This window comes from Coregonus clupeaformis, chromosome 16, assembly GCF_020615455.1.
Source record: "Coregonus clupeaformis isolate EN_2021a chromosome 16, ASM2061545v1, whole genome shotgun sequence".
Classification (NCBI taxonomy): domain Eukaryota; kingdom Metazoa; phylum Chordata; class Actinopteri; order Salmoniformes; family Salmonidae; genus Coregonus; species Coregonus clupeaformis.
In genome coordinates this window covers 52,258,861-52,282,045 of record NC_059207.1, presented here as the reverse complement: position 1 = coordinate 52,282,045, position 23,185 = coordinate 52,258,861, and the positions used below count along the sequence as shown (strand labels likewise).

Here is a 23,185-nt window from a genome sequence, read left to right as displayed (position 1 = left end):
CTCTTATTGTCTAAAAATAATTTGTCCGTTTTTTACCAGGAAATGTTTAAAAACCGTTGCCAGCGGTGTTCACTTAATAGAACTGCTCTGCTCTGTATAAAACTAATATAAAAAGCCTCTTCCCTTATGTAGTTGGTTTCCAGCATCTTTTCTAAAGGGGAGGATACCTATCTTCTCTGCTCTCTCAGGGCGACTAGTCGTCCCCCCTTTCACCCCCCTGCCTCGGTCCCTCCCCCCTTTCTGGGGCGCTGAAGGCTGCCAAAGTTGAACTCCAGACGGGAAGTGATATCATTGGCAGACCTGCGCAGACTGGAGAAGTGGCTGTCCTCTTCCTCCACAGACTCCGCCTTTGTGTTCTAATGGAAGAAATGCCAAATATGAGCAACAATAGAAACACAATTTAAACACAAATAATTGCCAAATTATGTCCAGTTTACGGAGGTTAAACTCCGCCTTATGGGGACATTTCACACGTCCCCATGAGGACAAAGACTATTTTAAGTTTAGGGGTTAGGTTTAGGGTTAGTGTTACAATTAGGGTTAGGGTTAGAATTAAGGTTAGGGTAAGGATAAGGGGTTAGTGGTTAGGGTTAAGGTTAGGGTTATGGTAAGGGTTAGGTTTAGGGAAAATTGGATTTTAAATATAAATTAATTGTAGGTCCCCATGAGGATACAAGAACATAATGTGTGTGTGTGTGTGGTTTGGTTTTGCTATCCCTGTGGGGACCAAAAGTCCTCACAAGGATAGTAAAACAAAGAAAAGTGGAGACATTTCGCCGGTCCCCACAAGGAAAAAGGCTATTTAAGGCTTATGGGTTAGGTTTAGGGTTAGGCTTACAATTAGGGTTAGAATTAAGGTTAGAAGTTAGGTTTAGGGTTAGGGTTAGGAGTTAGGGTTTGGGGTTAAGGTTAGGTTTAGGGAAAATAAGATTTTGAATGGGATGAAATGTTTTGGTACCAACAAGGATAGTAAAACAAACGTGTGTGTGTTTGTGGTGTGTATTGACTCTTCCATCTCCACTGTCTGTTGGCCGCCCTCAGGTGGGATTCCTCCTGCATCAGGAGTCACGTCCATCCCTACATCAAAACAGAGGAGACCGTAACCATGATAAATCATCCAAAATCATCTAAAACTTATATTTACTATTGTAAATTATCTCCATGTGGTACTAAACTCACCCCATGGTCTTGAACAGAACCCCAGTTCCAGGGCCCACAGCCTCCTCTCTTCTCCTCTAAAGGACAATTTACCATGTGGTAAACAATCAGGACACATGACTTGTACACAAAGTGAACACATCTCATTTGCAAGCTAAACAAGCACCCATGTTCCACTGTGGTGTTCATATTATCTCTTGCACCTCAGGTTGAAGCTACCGGTAGTATCCATGTTTTTGTAGCCTCCTCCTCTTCCCCCTCTGCCCTCTCCTGTCCCCAATCGGACTCGGCCGTCAAGAGTCTGCATATAAGGCTGGCCTGGGGAAAACATCAGTGGGGGTAGACAGTTAATATATGTCCTACTGATGGCCATATGATTTTAAAAAATACAAATCCAAGGTAATTATGAAATTAAAGGTTTGTCGTGAGCATGACAGGCTGTGTCTGTGGGTGTTTGAGTGAGAAAGAAACGGAGGAGAACCAACCAGTAAAAGCACAGAACCAGAACCAACCATTGTATTCATGTGATATTTGAGTGACTCAAACATAACAACAAAATCTATGGGTTAATAAACCTAGCTAAAAAACGTTAGCTGACATGGGCTAGTTGATCTGGAAATTTCTGACAAGTTATAAATAGCTCTTTAAGGTATGCAATGACTACATGACAAGAGGAAAATTTATGATGCACTACCCAATAAAACAATTGCACCCTGTGCATTCTACTATTACAACTTTCAAGAGTAAATTGAAAGTTGGACTGAGTTCCAAATGTATTATTATTATTATTATTTTATTTTAAAAAATTGGGGGGGAGGGGGGGGGCATAGTATGCTTAGCCTAGCCTACATATGCTATGGAGGCTACACTTGCACTGCTGAAGACCTACTATAGTGTCATATTCAAGAGGAAATTAGAACAGCACATGGAACAGATGATTGTTATATTTACACAAAGGAACTATTGGTGCAGTGGACTACTTTTGTGAGAGAAAAAAAACATTTGGGGTGCTGCAGTAACATTTTCTCTACACTGAAAATATACTTTAAACCTACATTTTTCCCTTAGCTGTCAAGAGGGGTGCCACTAAAAAAATGTGACCCCTTGGCGGGGGGCTCCCCAGCCAAATCTCACTCTCGCTAGAGCCGGCCCTGGAAAGAGGCAAATTAGAAAGCACTGACACAATCTCACCTGTTTCAGAAAGAGTTGCTATTACAATATTTACCATACAACCTCCTTTCACAATTTATGCTTACATTTTGCTCCTATTTCATCACAAAAAAAACATGATATGCATGGGATCCGATGTGAGGAGGCACACCAACCAGAAGGGGGGAAAGGAGGCCACATGCACACATGCAAGCACACGCACTGCCTGTTGAACTTTATTTCCTTTACACATGTAGGCCTACATGTCCCCAAATATCACATAAGAGCCATGTACACATGCACCCAGGGTAAAGTAATGAAGCTGCTTTCATTATATATTTTTTAAATGTTACAATGCCAGTCTTACATTGGACAAACAGTCCTCTGATAAACAACAGGTTAATTTAATTGAATATCCCCAGTGTAATAATATAGTAATAACTGTGTAGTGTAGGACTAGCATACTAGGCATTGGTTAAATGACTGACTGCAACCTTTTTTTGTTTCGTTTCCTCTCTGGTGGCTTGATTATGCCTATGTAACCTTGGCGCCTTTGACTCACCCTTTCCCTTTAAATCGTTCCAAAAATGTAATAATATAAACATAGGCTGCCTTATGCGCGGGAGAGGCTTCTGATCGGCAGCGGTCCAATCCCAGTCCACTGTAAAATTAACCGCCCTTCATTGCCATTGGTTGAAGCATCTCAGTGCGTTATGCACATAGGTTCAATCTGCTGTCAATCTGTAAAGGCGCGCTCTAGAATGTTTAAAACTTTCATTGGATAAAAAGTATCAACCAATGAGCGTACTTCGAAAGATCCGATGATGACCATTGGTTACTGTGTTGCTCTCGTTCGGATTTACCTCATGCGTTGACCCTTGTAATAGGTTATTTCCCATGCATGTGGTAAAATGATTTAATTTCCCTTGAACTGATTTGTCAAAAGAACCGCCCAGGCGCGATTTGCAACGCGGGAAAGACTTCCAGAAGTAGGAGCTGTATCCACTTTGACCGTGTGAACATCGGACGCTCCATTTTTGTAAATTAATGAATATTTGTACAATTTTTAATAAGGAATTGTGGCGCGGTTTTCTTCGTCTCTGGAAATGAATAATATTTTCACTCCTGATTGAGTAGCTGAATTTGGTGGGACACTTTCAGTCTCGTAGCTGCCTAACCCAACTTCTGTTAGAAGGCTATTTTGCTAACGTTAAACTACTTGATTAAAAGCGTTTAGCCTATCTTTAGATGACGAAGTGATTCCTGAGCACAATTGTGATATAATTTGAGATTTTATCAGCTTTTAACAAATTCGTCTTTCATCTGAACGATGGCGGAGAACAAGCACCCTCAAGTAATTTTTTGCAACGACTCCCCAAAGAGGGTCCTGGTGTCTGTGATCAAGACCACCCCGATCAAGCCCAGGAAGAGTGAGTCTCTGATGCCGACCAGCCCTGGATTCAGCGACTTCATGGTGTACCCGTGGAGGTGGGGGGAGAACGCCCATAATGTGAGCCTGAGCCCTGGCTCGGTGAACGGGGCTGCCTCCCCTACCGGGACCAACACCGCCAGCGAGGCGGACCTGGCTGTCTCCTCTGACCAGATGAAGGTAGGATAAGTTGGAGGTTGTTGTTCATGTTGTTTACCCTAATAGCATTGTGTTGTGTTGAAGTTGAAATCATATCTAGGAGACTAGGCTATGATAGTTTTACTGCCTAGAAAGTAGCCTATACATATATCCGACTTAGACCTTGCATTAATTATGTGTCTGTTAGTACAACGTAATAACTGATGAGCATTTGCATGTAGCTTTCAGTTGTTTGTTGTATTAAATCATTTTGCAATGAATGATAGGTTACATTGTTTCTACTTTACAATAGTGATGATCATGTTATGTTCATCGAAAAGGCCAGATACGAATTAACTTTAGGCTACACTGAATCATTGAATGGTGCAATCTAGAGATGTAATCTAAATAGCTGTCCTTCGTTTTTTTAATGAAACAGCAACTAGGAAAGGTGTATTTAAAAAAACGCCCGCGCTCACGATGTGACGTGATGGATTTTAAAACCCAGTCACTTCCAACTGTAACAGCTGTCATACGTAATGTCGCCTCGCGCGGCAAATTTTTTTACCGGATGTGGATGGAATGAATGAATACATGCACCTTGCTACAATGTCTAACTGCATGTGGCCCTGGCAACATTCATTTGTACCAAACAAACAAAAATCCCTGTTTGACAATGATAATCAAGTTGATTTATATACTGTATGGCAGCAATTATTTTAAGTTGGAATTAGACATTGAGGGAACTTTTGCTTTGTATGAAGCCTTTCATAAAGCATCAGTATAAAATGAAATAACAACAAGTTACTGTTTTAGTAAAACAAACATTGTTATGGAATAATGCTGCATTCCAAACTGAAAGTACGATGTTGTAAGCCTACATTAAGTATTCAGAAAGTACAGAAAGATGCATGTATTAATTGAAACTGTAGTTAACTTTGTGTCTTCTTTGTTTTCAGGACGGTACTCGGCGTGGCCGCCCGCGTGCTGACACTGTCCGTGAGTTGATCAATGAGGGGGAGAGCTCCTCCAGCCGCATCCGCTGCAACATCTGTAATCGTGTGTTCCCCAGAGAGAAGTCCCTACAGGCCCATAAGAGAACACACACAGGTGAGAGCAGAGCACGGGTGGCCCTGACACATGGACACCCAACCTACCAGGACACTATGCTCTTCCCTGTGTTACAACCTGCATTAGGGTGAACACAAAGACTCCAGCCACCCCAAGTCATAGACTGTTCCTTTGGCTACCGCACGGCAAGCGGTACCGATGCACCAAGTCTGGAACCAACAGGACCCTGAACAGCTTCTATCCCCAAGCCATAAGACTGCTAAGTAGTTAGTTAAATAGTTAAACAAATAGCTACCCGGACTATATGCATTGACCCTTTTTGCACTAACTGTTTTGACCCATCACATATGCTGCTGCTACTGTCTATTATCTATCCTGTTGCCTAGTCACTTTATCCCTACCTATATGTACATATCAACTACCTCGTACCCCTGCACATCGATTCGGTACTGGTACCCGTGTATATAGCCAAGTTATCGTTACTCATTGTGTATTTATTCCTCGTGTTAATACTTTTATATTAATTCTAAACGTTTCTCTGCATTGTTGGGAAGGGCCCGTAAGTAAGCATTTCACTGTTAGTCTACATCTGTTGTTTACGAAGCTTGTGACTAATACAATCTGGTTTGATTTCAACTCCCTCTCTGTGTTCTCTCTCAGGGGAGAGGCCATACCCGTGTGACTACCCTGACTGTGGCAAGGCTTTTGTCCAGAGTGGCCAGCTAAAGACCCACCAGCGCCTGCACACTGGAGAGAAGCCCTTTGTCTGCTCTGAGAAAGGTGAGCACACAACTAGATCATCACTTTTGTCCCTTTACATAGGTGGTACCTTGAGACCTTTCATATAGATGGGGTGCAGAATCTACCAAATGGAAAAGCATTGGCACTAACTCGGATGTTACTGTTATCTCCTCAGCCTGTGGCAGTCGCTTTACCCACGCTAACAGGCACTGCCCAAAGCACCCATATGCCCGTTTGAAAAGAGAGGACCCCAAAGAGGGACCAGGCAAGGCCCAGTCTGTGGACAATAAGGCTGTGGCAGAGTGGCTGGCAAAGTGAGTGGCTCTGTAGGGAGGGAGGGAGGACAGGCAGATCAGACGGATAGTAAAAAGAAGTAAACCAATCAAGCGATCTCATCCTATTCTGCACACCCCAATACTCACCAAATCCCCCCTTGTCTCTGTGTTGTGGCAGGTACTGGCAGACGCGTGAGCAGCGTGCCCCTGTGCCCACCAAGGGGAAACCCCAGGGCAAGGGCGGGGTGGAGGACCAGGAGCAGCAGGACCCCCGGGAGTTTCTCCAATCAGACGAGGAGGGAGAGGAGGAGCCAATGGAGGAAGAGAAGGGCAACGGGGGTGGCGCTACCAGACGGCGTCTCCAAGAGCAACGGGAGCGTCTTCATGGTGCCCTGGCGCTCATTGAGCTGGCTAATAACCTGTCTGCCTAAATCCCCGCCCACATCCCAGTCCTGAAACCCTCCCCAGTCAATCCTCTTCTGCCTCCCTACGCAGTATGCTTTGGATAGAAGTTTGCCTGTAGGGAAAAACATTTACAATATGCTTACCCTCCCAAAATACTTAACCATTAATGGGGGGAAAACGCTAAGCTGACCTTAGATTAGTATTTGGAGGTAACTCCTTCTCCACGTGTAGTGTGGAGCAGGCACAAGCTTAAAGCACCTTATCCAGCTTCCAATGTTACCTAATTGGGCTGCTATGATTGTAGAATGTTTTACTCTCCTCTGGAGAGTAACTTTTAATGTGTTTTGTTTTGTTTGCACTTTGGTGGTAACGAGTTATTTGTTGTCTTTTACTTTGGAACTTAAGTATATTGTGTGCTTGTGTTTGTGTGCGTGTTCATATAATGGATGAATATGTGGATTTAGCTCAGATGAAGGAGTGGTACAGGGTGTGTTCAGACGTAGGATAACTTACACTACCGGTCAAAAGTTTTAGAACACCTACTCATTCAAGGGTTTTTCTTTATTTTTACTATTTTCTACATTGTAGAATAATAGTGAAGACATCAAAACTATGAAATAACACATATGGAATCATGTAGTAACCAAAAAAGTGTTTTATAAAATATATTTTATATTTAAGATTCTTCAAATTGCCACCGTTTGCATGACGGCTTTGTACAGTCTTGGCATTCTCTCAACCAACTTCACCTGGAATGCTTTTCCAACAGTCTTGAAGGAGTTCTCACATATGCTGAGCACTTGTTGGCTTCTTTTCCTTCACTCTGCGGTCCGACTCATCCCAAACCATCTCAATTGGTCAGGTCATCTGATGCAGCACTCCATCACTCTCCTTCTTGGTAAAATAGCCCTTACACAGCCTGGAGGTGTGTTCGGTCATTGTCCTGTTGAAAAACAAATGATAGTCCCACTAAGCCCAAACCAGATGGGATGGCGTATCGCTGCAGAATGCTGTGGTAGCCATGCTGGTTAAGTGTGCCTTGAATTCTAAATAGATCACAGACAGTGTCACCAGCAAAGCACCGTAACACCTCCTCCTCCATGCTTTACAGTGGGAAATACACATGCAGAGATAATCCGTTCACCCACACCACAAAGACACGGTAGACTCCAGACCAAAGGACGCATTTCCACCAGTCTAATGTCCATTGCTCGTGTTTCTTGGCCTAAGCAAGTCTCTTCTTCTTATTGGTGTGCTTTAGTAGTGGTTTCTTTGCAGCAATTCGACCATGAAGGCCTGATTCACGCAGTCTCCTCTGAACAGTTGATGTTGAGATGTGTCTGTTACTTGAACTCTGTGAAGCATTTATTTGGGCTGCAATTTCTGAGGCTGGTAACTCTACTGAAGTTATCCTCTGCAGCAGAGGTAACTCTGGGTCTTCCATTCCTGTAGTGGTCCTCATGAGAGCCAGTTTCATCATAGCGCTTGATGCTTTTTGCGACTACACTTGAAGAAACAAAGTTCTTGACATTTTCCGTATTGACTGACCTTCATGTCTTAAAGTAATGATGGACTGTCGTTTCTCTTTGCTTATTTGAGCTGTTCTTGCCATAATATGGACTTGGTCTTTTACCAAATAGGGCTATCTTCTGTATACCCCCCCTACCTTGTCACAACACAACTGATTGGCTCAAACGCATTAAGAAGGAAAGAAATTCCACAAATTAACTTTTAAGAAGGCACACCTGTTAATTGAAATGCATTCCAGGTGACTATCTCATTAAGCTGGTTGAAAGAATACCAAGAGTGTGCAAAGCTGTCATCAAGGCAAAGGGTGGCTATTTGAAGAATCTCAAATATAAAATATATTTTGATTTGTTTAACATTTTTTTTGGTTACTGCATGTTTCCATGTGTTATTTCATAGATTTGATGTCTTCACTATTATTCTACAATGTAGAAAATAGTAAAAAAAAAAAAAAAAACTTGAATGAGTAGGTGTTCTAAAACGTTTCACCGGTAGTGTAGGTGTATGTAAATACTGGAAAGTGGATTCCTTCCTCATTCTCTGATCTGGACTGACAGGATTGGTGAAAAAGCAATGTGGTGGAAGCCTATCGAGATTTTGCTTCCACCTGTCCAATTCTTTCAGATCAGTGCAGATGAGGGGAGGAAGTCACTGTAGAGACTATTGAGATGCAACCCATTGTTAGAAGAAGAGGTGGTCATTGCAAATCTAATCTAGAGTAGTAGCTAGACACAATCTTTCACAGGAATCCAAGCTCTGACATCTTCACCTATCAAACGAATCCTACCCAGACCTGTAGCTCTAACCCAGGGGAGGGACAACTCAGGTCCTGGAGAGCCGCAGAGTGAGCAGACTTAGTTCCATCTCAGCTCTTAACAAACCTGATCCAAATGGTCATCTTGTCATGGTCATTTAGACCACAATTAGTTGATCCAGGTGTGTTAGAGCTGGGCTGGAACAAAAGCATGTCCACGCTATGGCTGTGCAGGCCTGGCGTTGACCGTCCCTGCTCTAACCAAATCACATCGCCAGACAGAAGGAAGAGGAAGACATGCAGAGCCAGGATATGTAAATTCAGAAGGTTTGCCATCTTTTATATTAAAAGATGCTAGCTGATTGGAGATACGGACGGGGTAGCGCCATTGGTGGTGTACATACAAGTCTGCTCTGTACGTTTCATAGGTATTTATTTAATCATGTTTATTTGACCTTATTGATAACAACTATTTGCTATCACAAGCTTTCGCCGAGTACGGACATACTGAATAATTCCACTGAATAATTATTGATCATGGCCTCCCTCAATGATTTAGTATCTATCCATGTCAACTAATAGCAATTAGAATGTCACGCCCCTTTGCAGCAGAACTTGTATCTATCTGCTATTAAGTTTTGCCTTCATGGATTAAGTTTGCAATGTAACGTTTCCACTTATCAGACCGGTCTAGAGGATGTTGTCATGAGCCCTCTCACTCCACCGGGTTACCACCTTAATTTGTTTCCACTATCTTCCACTCTGCTCACCTCCCTCTCTCTACTCAGCCTAACTAGCTCCACCTGTCCCTGCTCTGCTCGGCTCTAATTACTCTGCCAGCTGCGCTGCATTACCCACTAACCTCTCCCAGTATTTAAGGCCCTGTCTTTCAGCTCTCCGGTGTCAGATCGTCTGCAAAGCTTACACCCGGAACCTGTTTGCTCGCGCTTCTGGCTCACCCTGGTTTTGTGACCCCGGACCTGCCTGGTTTTTGGATACTCTTCTGCCTCAGGAGATCCAGACCTGCTTCTGCCATTACGACTCCTGACTACTCTTCAATCCCGGTAACTCTGACCAGCCTTCTGCCTTGCTACTACGAATTTTGGCTTTCCCTTGAACTGTACTGCTGCCTGGTTTCATTCCGCCCGTTGTGTCTGTGTTTCCTCCCCCAGGACTTCTGGACCACCAACCACCGGCGTCATCGGACGCATCGCTGCCACTGGGGGAGGCACAGACCCAGCACATCGGACGGGATAACCCCTGGAGCCTTCACTCACTCCCTACATCCCTTTCCCCTTAAGTTTAAATAAACTTTCTGGTGTGACGCAATTGTGGTCCTCTTGTCGTCTGTCTGAACCGTGACAGTACGATCTGACCATTATGGACTCAGCGCACACTTCCCCCGACATGGAAACCGAAGAACCTGAGCAACCCACCGCCATGCTACGCCTGGAACACACGGAGAGAGAGCTAGGCCGCATGAGCGGCGACATCACCTCTCTGCTTCAGGCCAGCTACCAACAGCATCAGCAGTTCCAGCAGCACCAGCAGCAGTCCCAGCAGCAGCAACAACAACTCGCCATGATCATTCAACTCCTCACCAACCTGACCCCAGCCAGTCTGCCCACCAGCCCTGCCCCCGAGTTACCTGCCCCGGTCATTGCAGCCGCTGCTCCGAACCCAAGATTGGAAACCCCGAGCGGTTCAACGGCGATTCTACCCAGGTCCGGCCATTCCTGACTAGCTGCCGACTTCAGTTCTCCTTGCAGCCAAGGACCTTCGCCACGGAGGGGGCTAAGGTTGGGTATGCCATCACTCACCTGACGGGCCGAGCTCGACTCTGGGGAACAGCAGAGTTCGAACGTCAAACCCCCGCATGTGCAACCTTCGACCGGTTTGCCGAGGAGATGCTGAAGGTGTTTGACCTGGATTCACCAACCGCAGAGGCGTCTCGTGAACTGTTCAGTATTCGACAAGGCAGACGTACAGTCGCAGACCATTCCATCGACTTCCGAACCCTGGCTAGACGAAGTTCTTGGAACACACCATCGTTGGTGGGACGCGTTCTTCCATAGTTTGGCTGACTATATCAAGGACGAGTTGGTCTCCCATGAACTGCCTTCCACTCTTGATGAAGCCATCGCACTGACTGTCAGGATCGACAGAGGGATACAGACCCGTCGTCGTGAGAGGGGGCGCCAAGGTCCACCTACTACCGGCATTCGGAGAGATCCGACTGGGCTCCTGTCATCTACTGCCACTCACCCAGTTCAGCTTGATCAGTCTGAGCCTATGGAGATTGGGCGAGCCCTCTCTCACTCCTGCAGAGCGCCAGCGACAGCTTCCACCTCAAACCTCTGCCTCTATTGTGGAGGTGATGGACATCGTGTGGTAACCTGCCCTTTAAAGGGCCGAAGCTCACCCGGGCATAGGGGGAGTCCGGTTGAGTTCAATGACCATCCAGTCCTCCGACCGCAAACCCCTGCTGCAAGTTCACCTCCGCCTCCCTGACTCAACTCACACCCTGGCTGCTCTGGTGGATTCTGGCGCCGAAGCCAACATAATGGACATCAAGCTGGCACGCCAACTGGGACTGGAGAACCTCCGTTTGACACCTCCTATTCCTGCCCGGGCACTGGACGGACACTTACTCGGATCGGTCACTCATGTCACGGCCCCGGTCTCGATGGGTCTGTCCGGAAACCATCAAGAAACTATCCAGTTTCACCTGCTCCCCTCTCCAGGCCAACCCCTCATCCTGGGTTACCCATGGCTCCGCCCGGCACAACCCTCAGCTCGACTGGGTGACCGGGGTGATCAGGGAGTGGGGAGAGGACTGCCACCGAACCTGCCTGCTTGCCGCCGCACCTCCCCCCTCGGCCAGTACCTACTAACTCCGCTCCTGACCCCTCCAAGGACCCTGTGTCGATTCTGCCAAGTCCCTGCATCGTTGCAGCTCTGACCTGGGCTGTTGAGGAACAGGTGCTGGAGGCTCTCCGTAACCAGCCAGGTCCCAGCACTTGCCCAGCTGACCGCCTTTTTGTCCCCGAAGACCTGAGGTCCCAGGTCGTTCAGTGGGGACATAACTCCCGCCTAGCTTGTCACCCTGGCTCCACCCGCACTTACAACCTGCTCGCCCAGAGGTTCTGGTGGCCCTCTCTGAGGAAGGATGTACGGGAATTCGTCCAAGCCTGCCCCATCTGCAACCAACACAAGTCGTCCTGCCAGCCCCCAGCCGGATTGCTGCAGCCCCTGCCTGTGCCCAGGAGTCCGCTGGTCCCTGCTGCGCCTTGTCCTCCTCCTCCACGGCTCGTCGATGGTGGTCTGGTTTACACCGTCCGCCGCCTGCTTCGGTCCAGACGGAGGGGTAAGGGTCTCCAGTACCTCATTGACTGGGAGGGCTATGGACCTGAGGAAAGGACCTGGGTGCCAGCTAGTCGGATTGTGGATAGGACTCTCATCACCGCTTTCCACCAACGGCATCCTGATCAACCTGCAATCCGTAGGGGGCCGCCCCAGAGGGGTCCCTAACCGTCCGGCCCGCTCGGCTTCCTGTCCTGTGCCTGATCCTGTCTCGGGACCTGTCCCATCTCCCGACCACGGCCCTCCGGCTTCCTCCGAGGATGAGGACGTTCACTCGGGACCGTTCGGAGGAGTTCTTGCCCTCCTCCGGCTCCCCTCCTCCCGCCCGGCGTGGTGTTGCTCTTGGGACTTCTGGGGCCGTCCCCTTGGGGGGTTCTGTCATGAGCCCTCTCACTCCACCGGGTTACCACCTTAATTTGTTTCCACTATCTTCCACTCTGCTCACCTCCCTCTCTCTACTCAGCCTAACTAGCTCCACCTGTCCCTGCTCTGCTCGGCTCTAATTACTCTGCCAGCTGCGCTGCATTACCCACTAACCTCTCCCAGTATTTAAGGCCCTGTCTTTCAGCTCTCCGGTGTCAGATCGTCTGCAAAGCTTACACCCGGAACCTGTTTGCTCGCGCTTCTGGCTCACCCTGGTTTTGTGACCCCCGGACCTGCCTGGTTTTTGGATACTCTTCTGCCTCAGGAGATCCAGACCTGCTTCTGCCATTACGACTCCTGACTACTCTTCAATCCCGGTAACTCTGACCAGCCTTCTGCCTTGCTACTACGAATTTTGGCTTTCCCTTGAACTGTACTGCTGCCTGGTTTCATTCCGCCCCGTTGTGTCTGTGTTTCCTCCCCCCCCCCAGGACTTCTGGACCACCAACCACCGGCGTCATCGGACGCATCGCTGCCACTGGGGGGAGGCACAGACCCAGCACATCGGACGGGATAACCCCTGGAGCCTTCACTCACTCCCTACATCCCTTTCCCCTTAAGTTTAAATAAACTTTCTGGTGTGACGCAATTGTGGTCCTCTTGTCGTCTGTCTGAACCGTGACAGATGTAACGATTGCTTGGCATTGGCAAGGTTTTATTAGTTGTTAGCAACACTACATATTTTAACATTGTGTAAAGCTTTTATGATGAATGGTCAATTGTTTTTAAATATATGTTTTGGTTGTTTGATTAGGTTTGTGCTTCTCGCAACACCCAGATCCTTTATTGTCCATATGTGATTAAATATGTTGTATCCCACTGGGCACAAACTGGTTTCCACAGCATTTCAACAAAAAAATGTAATGTTATGACGTTAAATCAATGTGGAAAACTGATTGGATTTACAAAAAGTCATCAACATAAAGGAATTTTGGTTTGCATTTTTGTCACCCAACTTTTAACCAATGACATGGTAAAAAAAAGTTTTCACATTGAATTCACTTTACTTTACAATTCAATCAAATGTAAATCAAAACTAGACGTTGAATGGACCACATTGTCCAGTGGGATAACATGTCCTATAAATCTTTTGATAGACTACAGGTTAAACTGGACGTCAGTTATTTTTTGATAATCAAAACACCAAATGATAATGTATTTATCTTGTTTTTCTAACTTTGTTTATTATTTGGTTTCAAAATGTTTCGGCAGTTAATATATTCCCCAACTTGTTTGTTAGAAAAAGAGACAAAAAATCTACTGGACACATGTTTAGATGATTGTGAAATGCACTTCTTCTCCCACTGTGTTAACAGACCATAGTCAGCATTGTGTGTTTTAGGCCTTGATAGGAAATGTTCTGACTTGCTCTGTAGAGATGACATCGTTTGTTTTTAAAGCATAGTTTCTCTTTACAGGCAGTCCACACTGTTGGTACTTGTTGGTCTTCAATAAACACCATCATTGATCATGATCTAGGAGCCAGTTTCATTCCTTCAAGTTTATAGTTGGGTTAATTGATTGGTAAGAGCTGCATCACTAAACTGTAGTTTAGTTGTCATTGAACATACAGCTCTGTACACTACACTACCGTATGTCTTTCAGTCACACACATTGGTTTCAAGAGGTGGTTAGTAACCACTAGTGGCCATTGCTATTTACATGTGTAATAATGCATATAGTATTGCTATTTACATCTGTAATAACATGTATAGTATTGCTATTTACATGTGTAAAAACGTATAGTATTTCTATTTACATGTGTAATAACGTATAGTATTGCTATTTACATGTGTAATAACGTATAGTATTGCTATTTACATGTGTAATAACGTATAGTATTGCTATTTACATGTGTAATAACGTATAGTATTGCTATTTACATGTGTAATAACGTATAGTATTGCTATTTACATGTGTAATAACGTATAGTATTGCTATTTACATATGTAATAACGTATAGTATTGCTATTTACATGTGTAATAACGTATAGTATTGCTATTTACATGTGTAATAACGTATAGTATTGCTATTTACATGTGTAATAATGTATAGTATTGCTATTTACATGTGTAATAACGTATAGTATTGCTATTTACATGTGTAATAACGTATAGTATAGCAAAACCCTTGACAAGACAATTGAACTGCAGGTTTCAACTTGGAACACAAAATAATAAACATTTGTCAAAAATATGATTATAATTTAGCATAAAGATCAATTAAGTACACAACATGTAATAACTTTTGCTGCAATATGGAGCCATTACAAAAGGCAGTGCTAACTGCTCACAGTACAGAAAAAGAGACTAAGGCATCACGTCTCACCTAGTTCATCACAGGTTTATTCACTTATTTCACAGGGAGTCTGTCTGTGGAATCTTCCATCATGGGAATCATCAGCTGATTTCACAGGGAGTCTGTCTGTGGAATCTTCCATCATGGGAATCATCAGCTGATTTCCCTGTATTCCACTTTCATCGCTTTGGGATGGTTTGCTGCTGCTGTGGAACGTCAGGTAGGAATACACAAGTCCCCCTGATATACTGACGAGAAGAGAGCACTATAGAGTTGGACATCGGCAATAACTTAAACAGAATGGCATAGCAACAGTGTTCTTGTGCTAATGTGTCACGACTTGGAAACTCATCCGTTCTTACCAAATATTTAACCCCAGGAAGTTTGTCCATGAAAACAGGTAGTCTCCACCTAAAAACATGCCGATATAGGCCACAGCAACGTTCTGCGGAAAACAATGATCTTGATATACTAGTTGCCTTGGCATGATATTCATGGGTATGTGGACTCATGAGAAGGAAATTATCAGAAGAGGATTGTGCATTTGAAAAAAAAAAAAATCCCCTTTTGTGCTCATTGAACCCGACCCAGCTGTGTCAACACAGCCCCGAAATGTTAGGAACAAACATATTGACCCACATGTTACTGGTCCACATGTGTTCTTCTTACCTTAATTGCTCCCACCACTGTGGTAGTGAGTGCAGAGTTGTAGTGGCTACACAGCACTATGGAATACATCAGCACAAACCTTAAACAGAGGCATAACATTTTTATCATGCTATACTTACATTTCATACGTTTCCTATTATTATTATTATTTTTTTTATTATTTTATTTTTATTATTAATAAGACCACCACCCTCTAGTAGGGGCCTTTTGTTTTTTTAACATGTCTTTATTTTTCAAGTTCAAATATACATTATAGTATACCATGTGAACGATCCTTGACGTCATAATTTTTGGAAGAGAAAGGAAAGAGAAGAATACAAATTCTAAAAATTAAGTAATTTCTTTAAAAAACATCCGTAAAAGGACCAAAATATGTAATAATACTAATAATTACAGGAGTTTACTTCAGTGTCATTAAATGAAGGGAATTATTCTACAAACCCCCACATATGTCCCTCTGTTTGTCTATACAGTTATCGGGCAAGGTACAATCTGATGGGAGTCCATTTCGACAAAAAAGTATCCATCTTTAGTTGCAACCTGGCTGTCATATTCTCCATAATTTACAAATGTTTCAGTTAGTCCATTGATTTACAGTTGGCGGCTGTGGTTTGAGAAAATTGAACATAATCATTTTCTGTGCAATCACTAACAGTGCCCTTAATATGTACATTTGGTTTTTATCTTCCAGGTTACAAGGTATTACCCCCAATAAAATGAACATTGGTTCCAGTTGTAACTCAATGTCTAGGATTTTCTTCACTTCTTTCTTTTTTTATGGTCTTCCAGAACCCTTGTAACTTTGGACAGTACCAGAAGATGTGTGTGCGGTCTCATATTTGTCCACAGCCCCTCCAATATAGAGCTGAAGCTTAAAAAAAAAAATCACATTTCAATATCAACAAAGGTGTTTTAAAGTATCTCATCTTCACTTTCCAGTCAAACTCCCTCCACGCTGGGCGTGGTGCATTTGTGACTACTTTCACATATTCTCCCCCATGACTCATCTTCCACCACCACATTCATTTCTAGTTCACATTTTCCTTTAACATCCCGCGTGTTCAGATGTGGTCATCTGTAACCTTTTATATAACTGAGACACCTCTTTTTTGGCGGTTATTTGCCCTTCTAATATGTTTATGAAATATTGCTCTACAATGGATGGTAGTAGGGGCCTTTTGTATGACTTTAAAGTATACAAAATATATATTTAAACATACAAAATATGTTCTAAGAATTGTTAGGGGAAGTTGTGTTGGCAACAATGGAGCCCAATGGGACAACGTCATGGCTAATTGGCTATTACAGAAGTGGAATAATCCCCCTTTAACAGCCATATAAAAAGGGATATGTTGCCAGTTTCTCTTTTAGTAACTTGTACACTGACTTACCCCATGATGCAGGACATAAGGAAGCAAGAAACAAAAGGGGTTTTCAACCAGTGTTCATATGTGATGGCCTGTCAGCGTAAAACAAACATTGGGTCAGACTGACAGAGAGACAGACAGACAGGAATTAACTGATCCTAGATCTGTGCCTAAAAGTAATGCCTATCCTGAGAAAACAGGAAATCCATTTACCTTGTGTAAATCCCCAGTAAATGCACTCGCCAGAAGAGTTGGGATGACAATGATGAATGCATTGTAAAATAAGATCCCATATTTTCCAAGACCCTTAAAGAAATAGAAAATTAGATTTCATGTGAATCAGAATTACACAAAACACTTCGCTATTCAACTCCTCAAATGTTCAACCATAAGAGGAGAGTGTTGCTGGAGCTTAAAGGTACAGTGATCCACAGTACAAGCAGGTTACGCATATTGCACTGTTTACTTTAAGGGTGGGCGTCCAACTAAATGAAACAACATCACTTAGCCTGGAAATTGAGACCCTATACATTGTAAGCAATAGAGCACAGGTCACTCTTTTAGCAACACCTCACTTCACCTCACTTGGCTGGAATGTAAACATGCAGGATGTAAATGTACAATATAAATAGTTATCGATTGTTGCAATACTAAGGACTAGATTCATTCAACCTGCCGTAGAAATATGTATGCAGTCTCCTGTGCCTGTTTAAGAATCTCTTAATCTGAAAACTGGAAGTATCTACCTGTAAGGAGAATTTAGTCCAAGTGCTTGGTATTTTCACAGTACCCAGAACCATTCTGGGATTTTTAATTTGATGACGGGTAAACAAGGTATGTTTACGTGCTCCAATCAATGCTTTATCCCTTCTTATTTGCCCTGGTCTACATGTTAATAGGGAAAACAGATGGAGGACCTATAGTGTGGCTACAATGTGTCCTACCTCAGTTGCCAGCTTCTTCTTGGTGTACACACCACTGGCAGCAGTGAAGACATCATTAAGCAGAATGAACGTGTAGCCCTCTGCATCAAAGGCCAAGTCAGAGCTATGGGAGAAAATAAGGGGTACATTTTATTCGTAACGGTAATGAAGATAATCAGTGACTTCCTTTGAAGTTCTATAGATGTTTTCAGAGGTTATATCTGAAGGAGGGTAGCTCGCTAGACAGGAATATGTTAACAGTGTGAATGTTTATTAGCAGCATATCAGGGTTGGCAACCTATTGGAACTACCTGGCAGCCACTAAAGCTCCAAAAACGATAGCCAGAACACTGTAGATCAGACGATTAGGGAACGTTTTTCTGGAGAGGAAATGTAAATTCACATGTTAGTACTATAAGGCTGAACTGTAAAAGATGAGCAGTTATGACAGTAACGTATACATGTGGAAAAATGGCCACAAACCTCAATAGCCTTGCTTCCATGATCATTGTCATCAATATGGTGAACTTCCTTAGTACTGTGAACATGGGTAAGCTGTAGAAGGATCAATGGATCAAGTCAATCAATCATTAATATTTGATCTGCTTTTTTATAAATGCATTTGTCACAAAGTGCTTGGCGCCCAGGCCTAAGTCCCTATGAGTAGGGGGTGTTGTTTAAATTGTACACACTGTAATTGAGACGATTTCTGAAACTAATGCATTAAGTTTCACTCATGCATTTAGACTCCATTGTACCTTAACTTCTTTGTACTAGCCAGTCCTGTTATGTGGTTTCCAACATACAGCAACGGTAGGGGGAAAATCTGTATGTCAAGAATGTATTCAATTAATGAAATCAAGATTATTATATTGACATGTTGGCAAATGGCAAAACATTAATTTTTTTACATTGGATCCTTTTGTGGCTTATTGTGGTTCACCTTTTGTTGTATGCTTCTGTGACAGACAGACAGAAGATTAAAACAAGAATAAAACAAGGGGGAAATCACTTACTTTGACAAGAATGCTTCTGTCAAAGTCTTGGAAGTGAACTGTTTGGTTCATTTTAGCAACATATAGAATGAGGATTGTAGTGGTCATCTGTAAAAAGGGGGTGGGGGGGATCAATATTCATGAAAAGATGGCAATTCCACACTCGGTGTAGATTATGTTATGCTACTGATAATGGTCAGATGTTATTTCATCAACAATTTGGATTGGTTATGATAGGGGAAGGTAATCTGATCCTAGATCTGTGGTGCAACTTCTACCTCAAGAATCCTTAGTTGAGATACAGTATAGGCTACCTGGCCAATTCCTAGAAACATGTAGGAGGGAAATCTAAGAGAGAGGAAAGAAATGTTATTGGATAATCAAGATGTCAAGATGTAGCCTATAAACAATACAATACTGAAGGTAACCCATTATAACTGGCTGCCTGTTTGAGCCTCAAATTGTCATGTTCATTTAGCATGTTATTTGTTGTGCACAGTAATTGCAGTGACGAAAGGACCTTACCTGTAGTTTGTGAGAATCGTTTTGTTCACAACAATGATCAAAAAAGAACTGATAGCGTAGAACGCAGCAGATAAAAACTTCAACAGTCCGGAATGTTCGGGTTCTTGTAAATTAGCTGAGATAGACATGGCAGACATTATCGCAAAAAATATCTAATGATCTCCGTTGCTTTCACTTAGGCTTTGTCGCGATCATTTGGTAAAAGGGGAGGACGTTTATTTGACGGCTGGGACCGTTCAAACAGGCTGAAATTGTCGTAGGGAATTACATTATTCTGGAAGATTATAAACAATATCTTTACTTTTCCTTTTTGCATAGAAGGGAGGAGATATACTTCTAGTGCCAAATATAGACGTTATGCCATTTTGCTGATTATTCACAATTCATTTCCACGGATGGTCAAAATTGCCAATTTTTAGGCTATAATATAGGCCTAATCTTTTGTAAGTAAAATGACATGGAATTTGAATGGCTGCCTGAAGTACGACTAAACATAACACACACACACAGTCACACAGATAATGATTGATGTAGATATAATAAATCAAGGGAAATGGAAAGGGGATGATCTGGATACAGTGATTGCTATGGTTATTTTATTGCACATGATAGTTCATGATTTATTACCTATTACAGTTGTAAAATGTTCACTGTCATTATTGGTCTTCATAAGGAAGGCAAGTGGTTGTTCATTCCTTTAGGGGACGCCATTGTGTAATTTTGTTTTATATTGCTACTCGTGCAGCCATTAACTTTGCACCTCTCATTTTGTAGCCTGGGACCAAAAATCTTGTCTGGCTAGATCAACCTGTAGGCTGTAGGCTGGCAGAGAGCTTGGGAGAGAGAGCTTGGGAGTCAAACGTGTTTGTCCCCTCCCTAATAGATGTATTTATGTCTGTCTGTCCGAGTCCATACTTGTATTTTCTCTTGAGGATCTAGAATGAGATAAAGAAGGATTGGACTGTGATGTAATGAATCTCAATATTCACCCAGAAGTGACTACTCTTGGAGCCAAATGGAAATTCAGTGAATAGAACTGAATAATACGATCAGAGCATTTCCCATGTGCATACATGGCTGCTTTTTTTATTTGTACAAAAAATCGCTTTAAAAAAATTGCACGCTTGGTGCGGGGCCCCCCAACCAAATCTCGCTTAGGGCCTCCAAAAGGCTAGAGCCGGCCCTGGTCTCTCCTCTCTCTCTCTCTCTGCTTCCTGCTTCTCCAGTCTCACAGACTTAAGCACAGCCTCCACATCTCCCTCCCTGGAAGAAAGGATGGAATAACAAGGAGGTCAAGGATAGTCTAAGTAGTGGCTTCCTCTCCTCTCCTTCTAGATTGATGTGAAAGACATGGACACCTGGGTATCCATCTACCGTATTGCTTTCACATGTTTTATGATCATTGCAGATGAAGGAGAGGAGGCAAGGAGAGGAAGACACAAGGCCAACAATATTTTTTGTCATTTAATATTTTGTTTTGTTGCTCATACACTGCTAACCTTTTGTCATATTGGTCCTGGAGGTAAAGTATCTTCCTAAGTAGTAGGCCTTTGCTCTCCCCCTTCACATGTGTAGAGTAATCCCTCTGAAGCAGAGGTTCCTTCTCTCGTTTATCCGGTCCTTTCCCTTATTTCTCCTCCTCCCCTAAACAAATAATTGAACACTGTTGTAACCTGACCAGAAAATCTCTAGGCCCTAACAGGTCATGTGGTCAGGAAAAACTCCTGGCCATAGTCATCCTTGTTCTTGAAGTTTGATTCTGGCTTTGTGGGGGAGGGTGCAGGGGGTTGTGTCCGATCCAAAGAAGCTAGGGCTGGAGAGGAAGATGGCTGAGCATGGTGCTGGATACCTCTCACACTGTGAGTCACTGCAAAGGTGAAATAATTCAGATGTCCTCTTTGAAGGAATTTCAGGTGCTCTAGCAAGAAATGTATGTGCTTTGGCAAAGTTGTGAATGAGTTCTGTTAGGGAAGTAATTTTACTCACAAGCAGCTGGCTTCGCTATGAAGGGCACCTTCTTCCTGGACCTCCTCAGCATTTTCACAGGTCACAGTGACCCACAGAAACCCACCACAACCAAACGTCACTCCTCTGAGTGCTCCAGATACACGCGTCAGTTGTGTTTATTCATATAATAAAAAATTGCACGCTTGATGTGTGGTCATTGATGTTTTCGCTGTATATATGTCTCTACTGGTTTCTGTATGTGCCTCTGTTGTACACCAGAGCTGGTGTGTTAACAGAAGGCCTGTGTGTGGTCTTGGTTTGATTGCTGTTGCTAGGTTGTCAAGCAGTGGTCACCAACCTAGGTCCTGGAGAGAGAGATTGTTGGGTGTTTGTCTCAGCCCAGCACTAACACACCAGCTACTCAACAAATTAGCAAAAACCTAAATTTACTGAATCAGGTGGGTTAGTGCAGGGCTATAGCAAAAGCCTGCACACCTCTTCAGAATGAGCGTGACTGACCACAGTGATCGCAACGCAACCCTTACGGAAAGACTGCATGATTTCACGTGAAAAATCACAGGTTTTGCCCATATAGAATTTTATTTCAGATGTGAAATTTCACATGTGAAATCATGTGAAACCATGTGGTTTTAAAACACTTTAAATGTGATGATATTTCACATTACCTTTCACATGTGGATTAACATTTTCACATGATGCCCTGCAAACAAAACTTAGTCGTTAGGATGTCTCCGGAACATAACAAAATAGCCACAGTGTTTTCAACTTACATGATGCATGATTATACAGTCATTATTATGCAAGATGTCCTCACCTGGGATTTGAACTCACAACCTCTTTGTTCACAGCATTCCGATCTTCCTGCTACGCCACCATGTCTGTGTCAATCACTGATTTCACCTGTATTCCTACACTTTGGACTTCAAAGTAAATCATAGCTTTGTATAACACACTGAAGAAAAACTATTATATTTATCATAGTGATTCAGGAGTAACATTGAAACAGAATAATATGCCCCACCAACATTAGACAACTGGGTCAATATCACCATAAGGTGCCTTTGAGACTTCCCCATTTCCCCCCAAAAAAGCTGAGATTTTCCATTGAACTTCATATTCATTGTATTAAGTATATGTTATGCTGTTAGAAATGCATATTGGTCAAGCTCCCACACTTTTTATAAATTAACTGCAAGCAGACAATTTACATGCAAACAGCAAAATATGTCCACCCTGTCATGGACAATTTCAAAGCAGAATAAATACATTGTAATTACATAGTGATTATAAAACGTACATTTTCAGAAAACTATTTAGTCACTTTCTCAACAATATATTTTAGTTTATGGGAAAAGTATTTGGATAATAATGAAATTATGGCAAACTATTTGTTTCTCTATAAAATCTGAGAGTTGCACTTTCTTTTCTAAATAAAATCTAACAAAAAAGATATCTGGTCAAACTTTCAAACAATACTATTTGGCCCTCATTTGTTTATAAAGGAATCACACAAAAGATTTTGCTAACTTGTGAAAATAATTTGTTTATTTTCATAGAACATGAAAATAACAGGGTGGACAGTGACATGACAGGGTGGACCCTGGGCATGACAGGGTGGACACGTTGTGAAATGTCATTGAATGGCCTCATAAATGCAAGGAACAATGCAAGAAAATGATGTAAAAATGCCTTTTCCCATGTAGGGGGAAATTACAAGTTGAACAGACTGTTTTTGATCCACTCTACCTGCATGCAGCCACTGAATAAAGATGCCCAAAATGAGACATTAATGTGGCCTTCTAGCGTTAAACTCTGTACATCATTCTGCAAGTGAAAGTCAAACATTCAACTGTAGAACAAGAAGAAAAATGTTTTTTAAGTGGAGAACAGTTGATTTGAAAAAACAGAATATTACAGAAAGATCACTTGGACGCATCTCCAAACAGTCTCTCCCCTTTCTGCAGAGACATGGCTCAGTTCTGCAGTTGCTGTTCCACATACTTCCA

General features: G+C 43.0%; 2 protein-coding genes across 5 annotated transcripts; one reads left to right on the top strand and one right to left on the bottom strand.

Moving 5' to 3' along the window:
- Window positions 1–1,835: 1,835 nt before the first annotated feature.
- On the top strand, window positions 1,836–6,939 carry LOC121585121 (zinc finger protein 367-like). The gene is made up of 5 exons (XM_041901480.2): window positions 1,836–3,916; window positions 4,834–4,984; window positions 5,606–5,725; window positions 5,862–6,000; window positions 6,140–6,939. Exons 1-5 carry the CDS (start codon window positions 3,638–3,640, stop codon window positions 6,390–6,392), a joined length of 942 nt encoding a protein of 313 aa, XP_041757414.1. The 5' UTR covers window positions 1,836–3,637; the 3' UTR covers window positions 6,393–6,939.
- Window positions 6,940–14,756: 7,817 nt separating this feature from the next.
- LOC121585120 (UDP-N-acetylglucosamine/UDP-glucose/GDP-mannose transporter) lies at window positions 14,757–19,434 on the bottom strand. 4 transcript variants are annotated; one of them, XM_041901476.1, is made up of 12 exons: window positions 19,212–19,430; window positions 18,965–19,034; window positions 18,708–18,794; window positions 18,450–18,517; window positions 18,175–18,246; window positions 18,003–18,071; window positions 17,713–17,815; window positions 16,982–17,074; window positions 16,793–16,860; window positions 15,402–15,480; window positions 15,095–15,177; window positions 14,757–14,980 (listed from the first exon to the last, which is right to left on the bottom strand). In XM_041901476.1, the coding sequence occupies exons 1-12, from the start codon at window positions 19,346–19,348 to the stop codon at window positions 14,779–14,781; spliced, it is 1,131 nt and encodes a 376-aa protein (XP_041757410.1). In that variant the 5' UTR covers window positions 19,349–19,430; the 3' UTR covers window positions 14,757–14,778. The 4 variants fall into 4 exon arrangements, with proteins under 4 accessions (XP_041757410.1, XP_041757411.1, XP_041757412.1 ...); XM_041901477.2 differs by having other exon boundaries at window positions 14,763–14,980; window positions 19,001–19,034; XM_041901478.2 differs by lacking the exon at window positions 14,757–14,980 and having other exon boundaries at window positions 15,091–15,177; window positions 19,212–19,434.
- Between the last annotated feature and the right edge of the window lie 3,751 nt (window positions 19,435–23,185).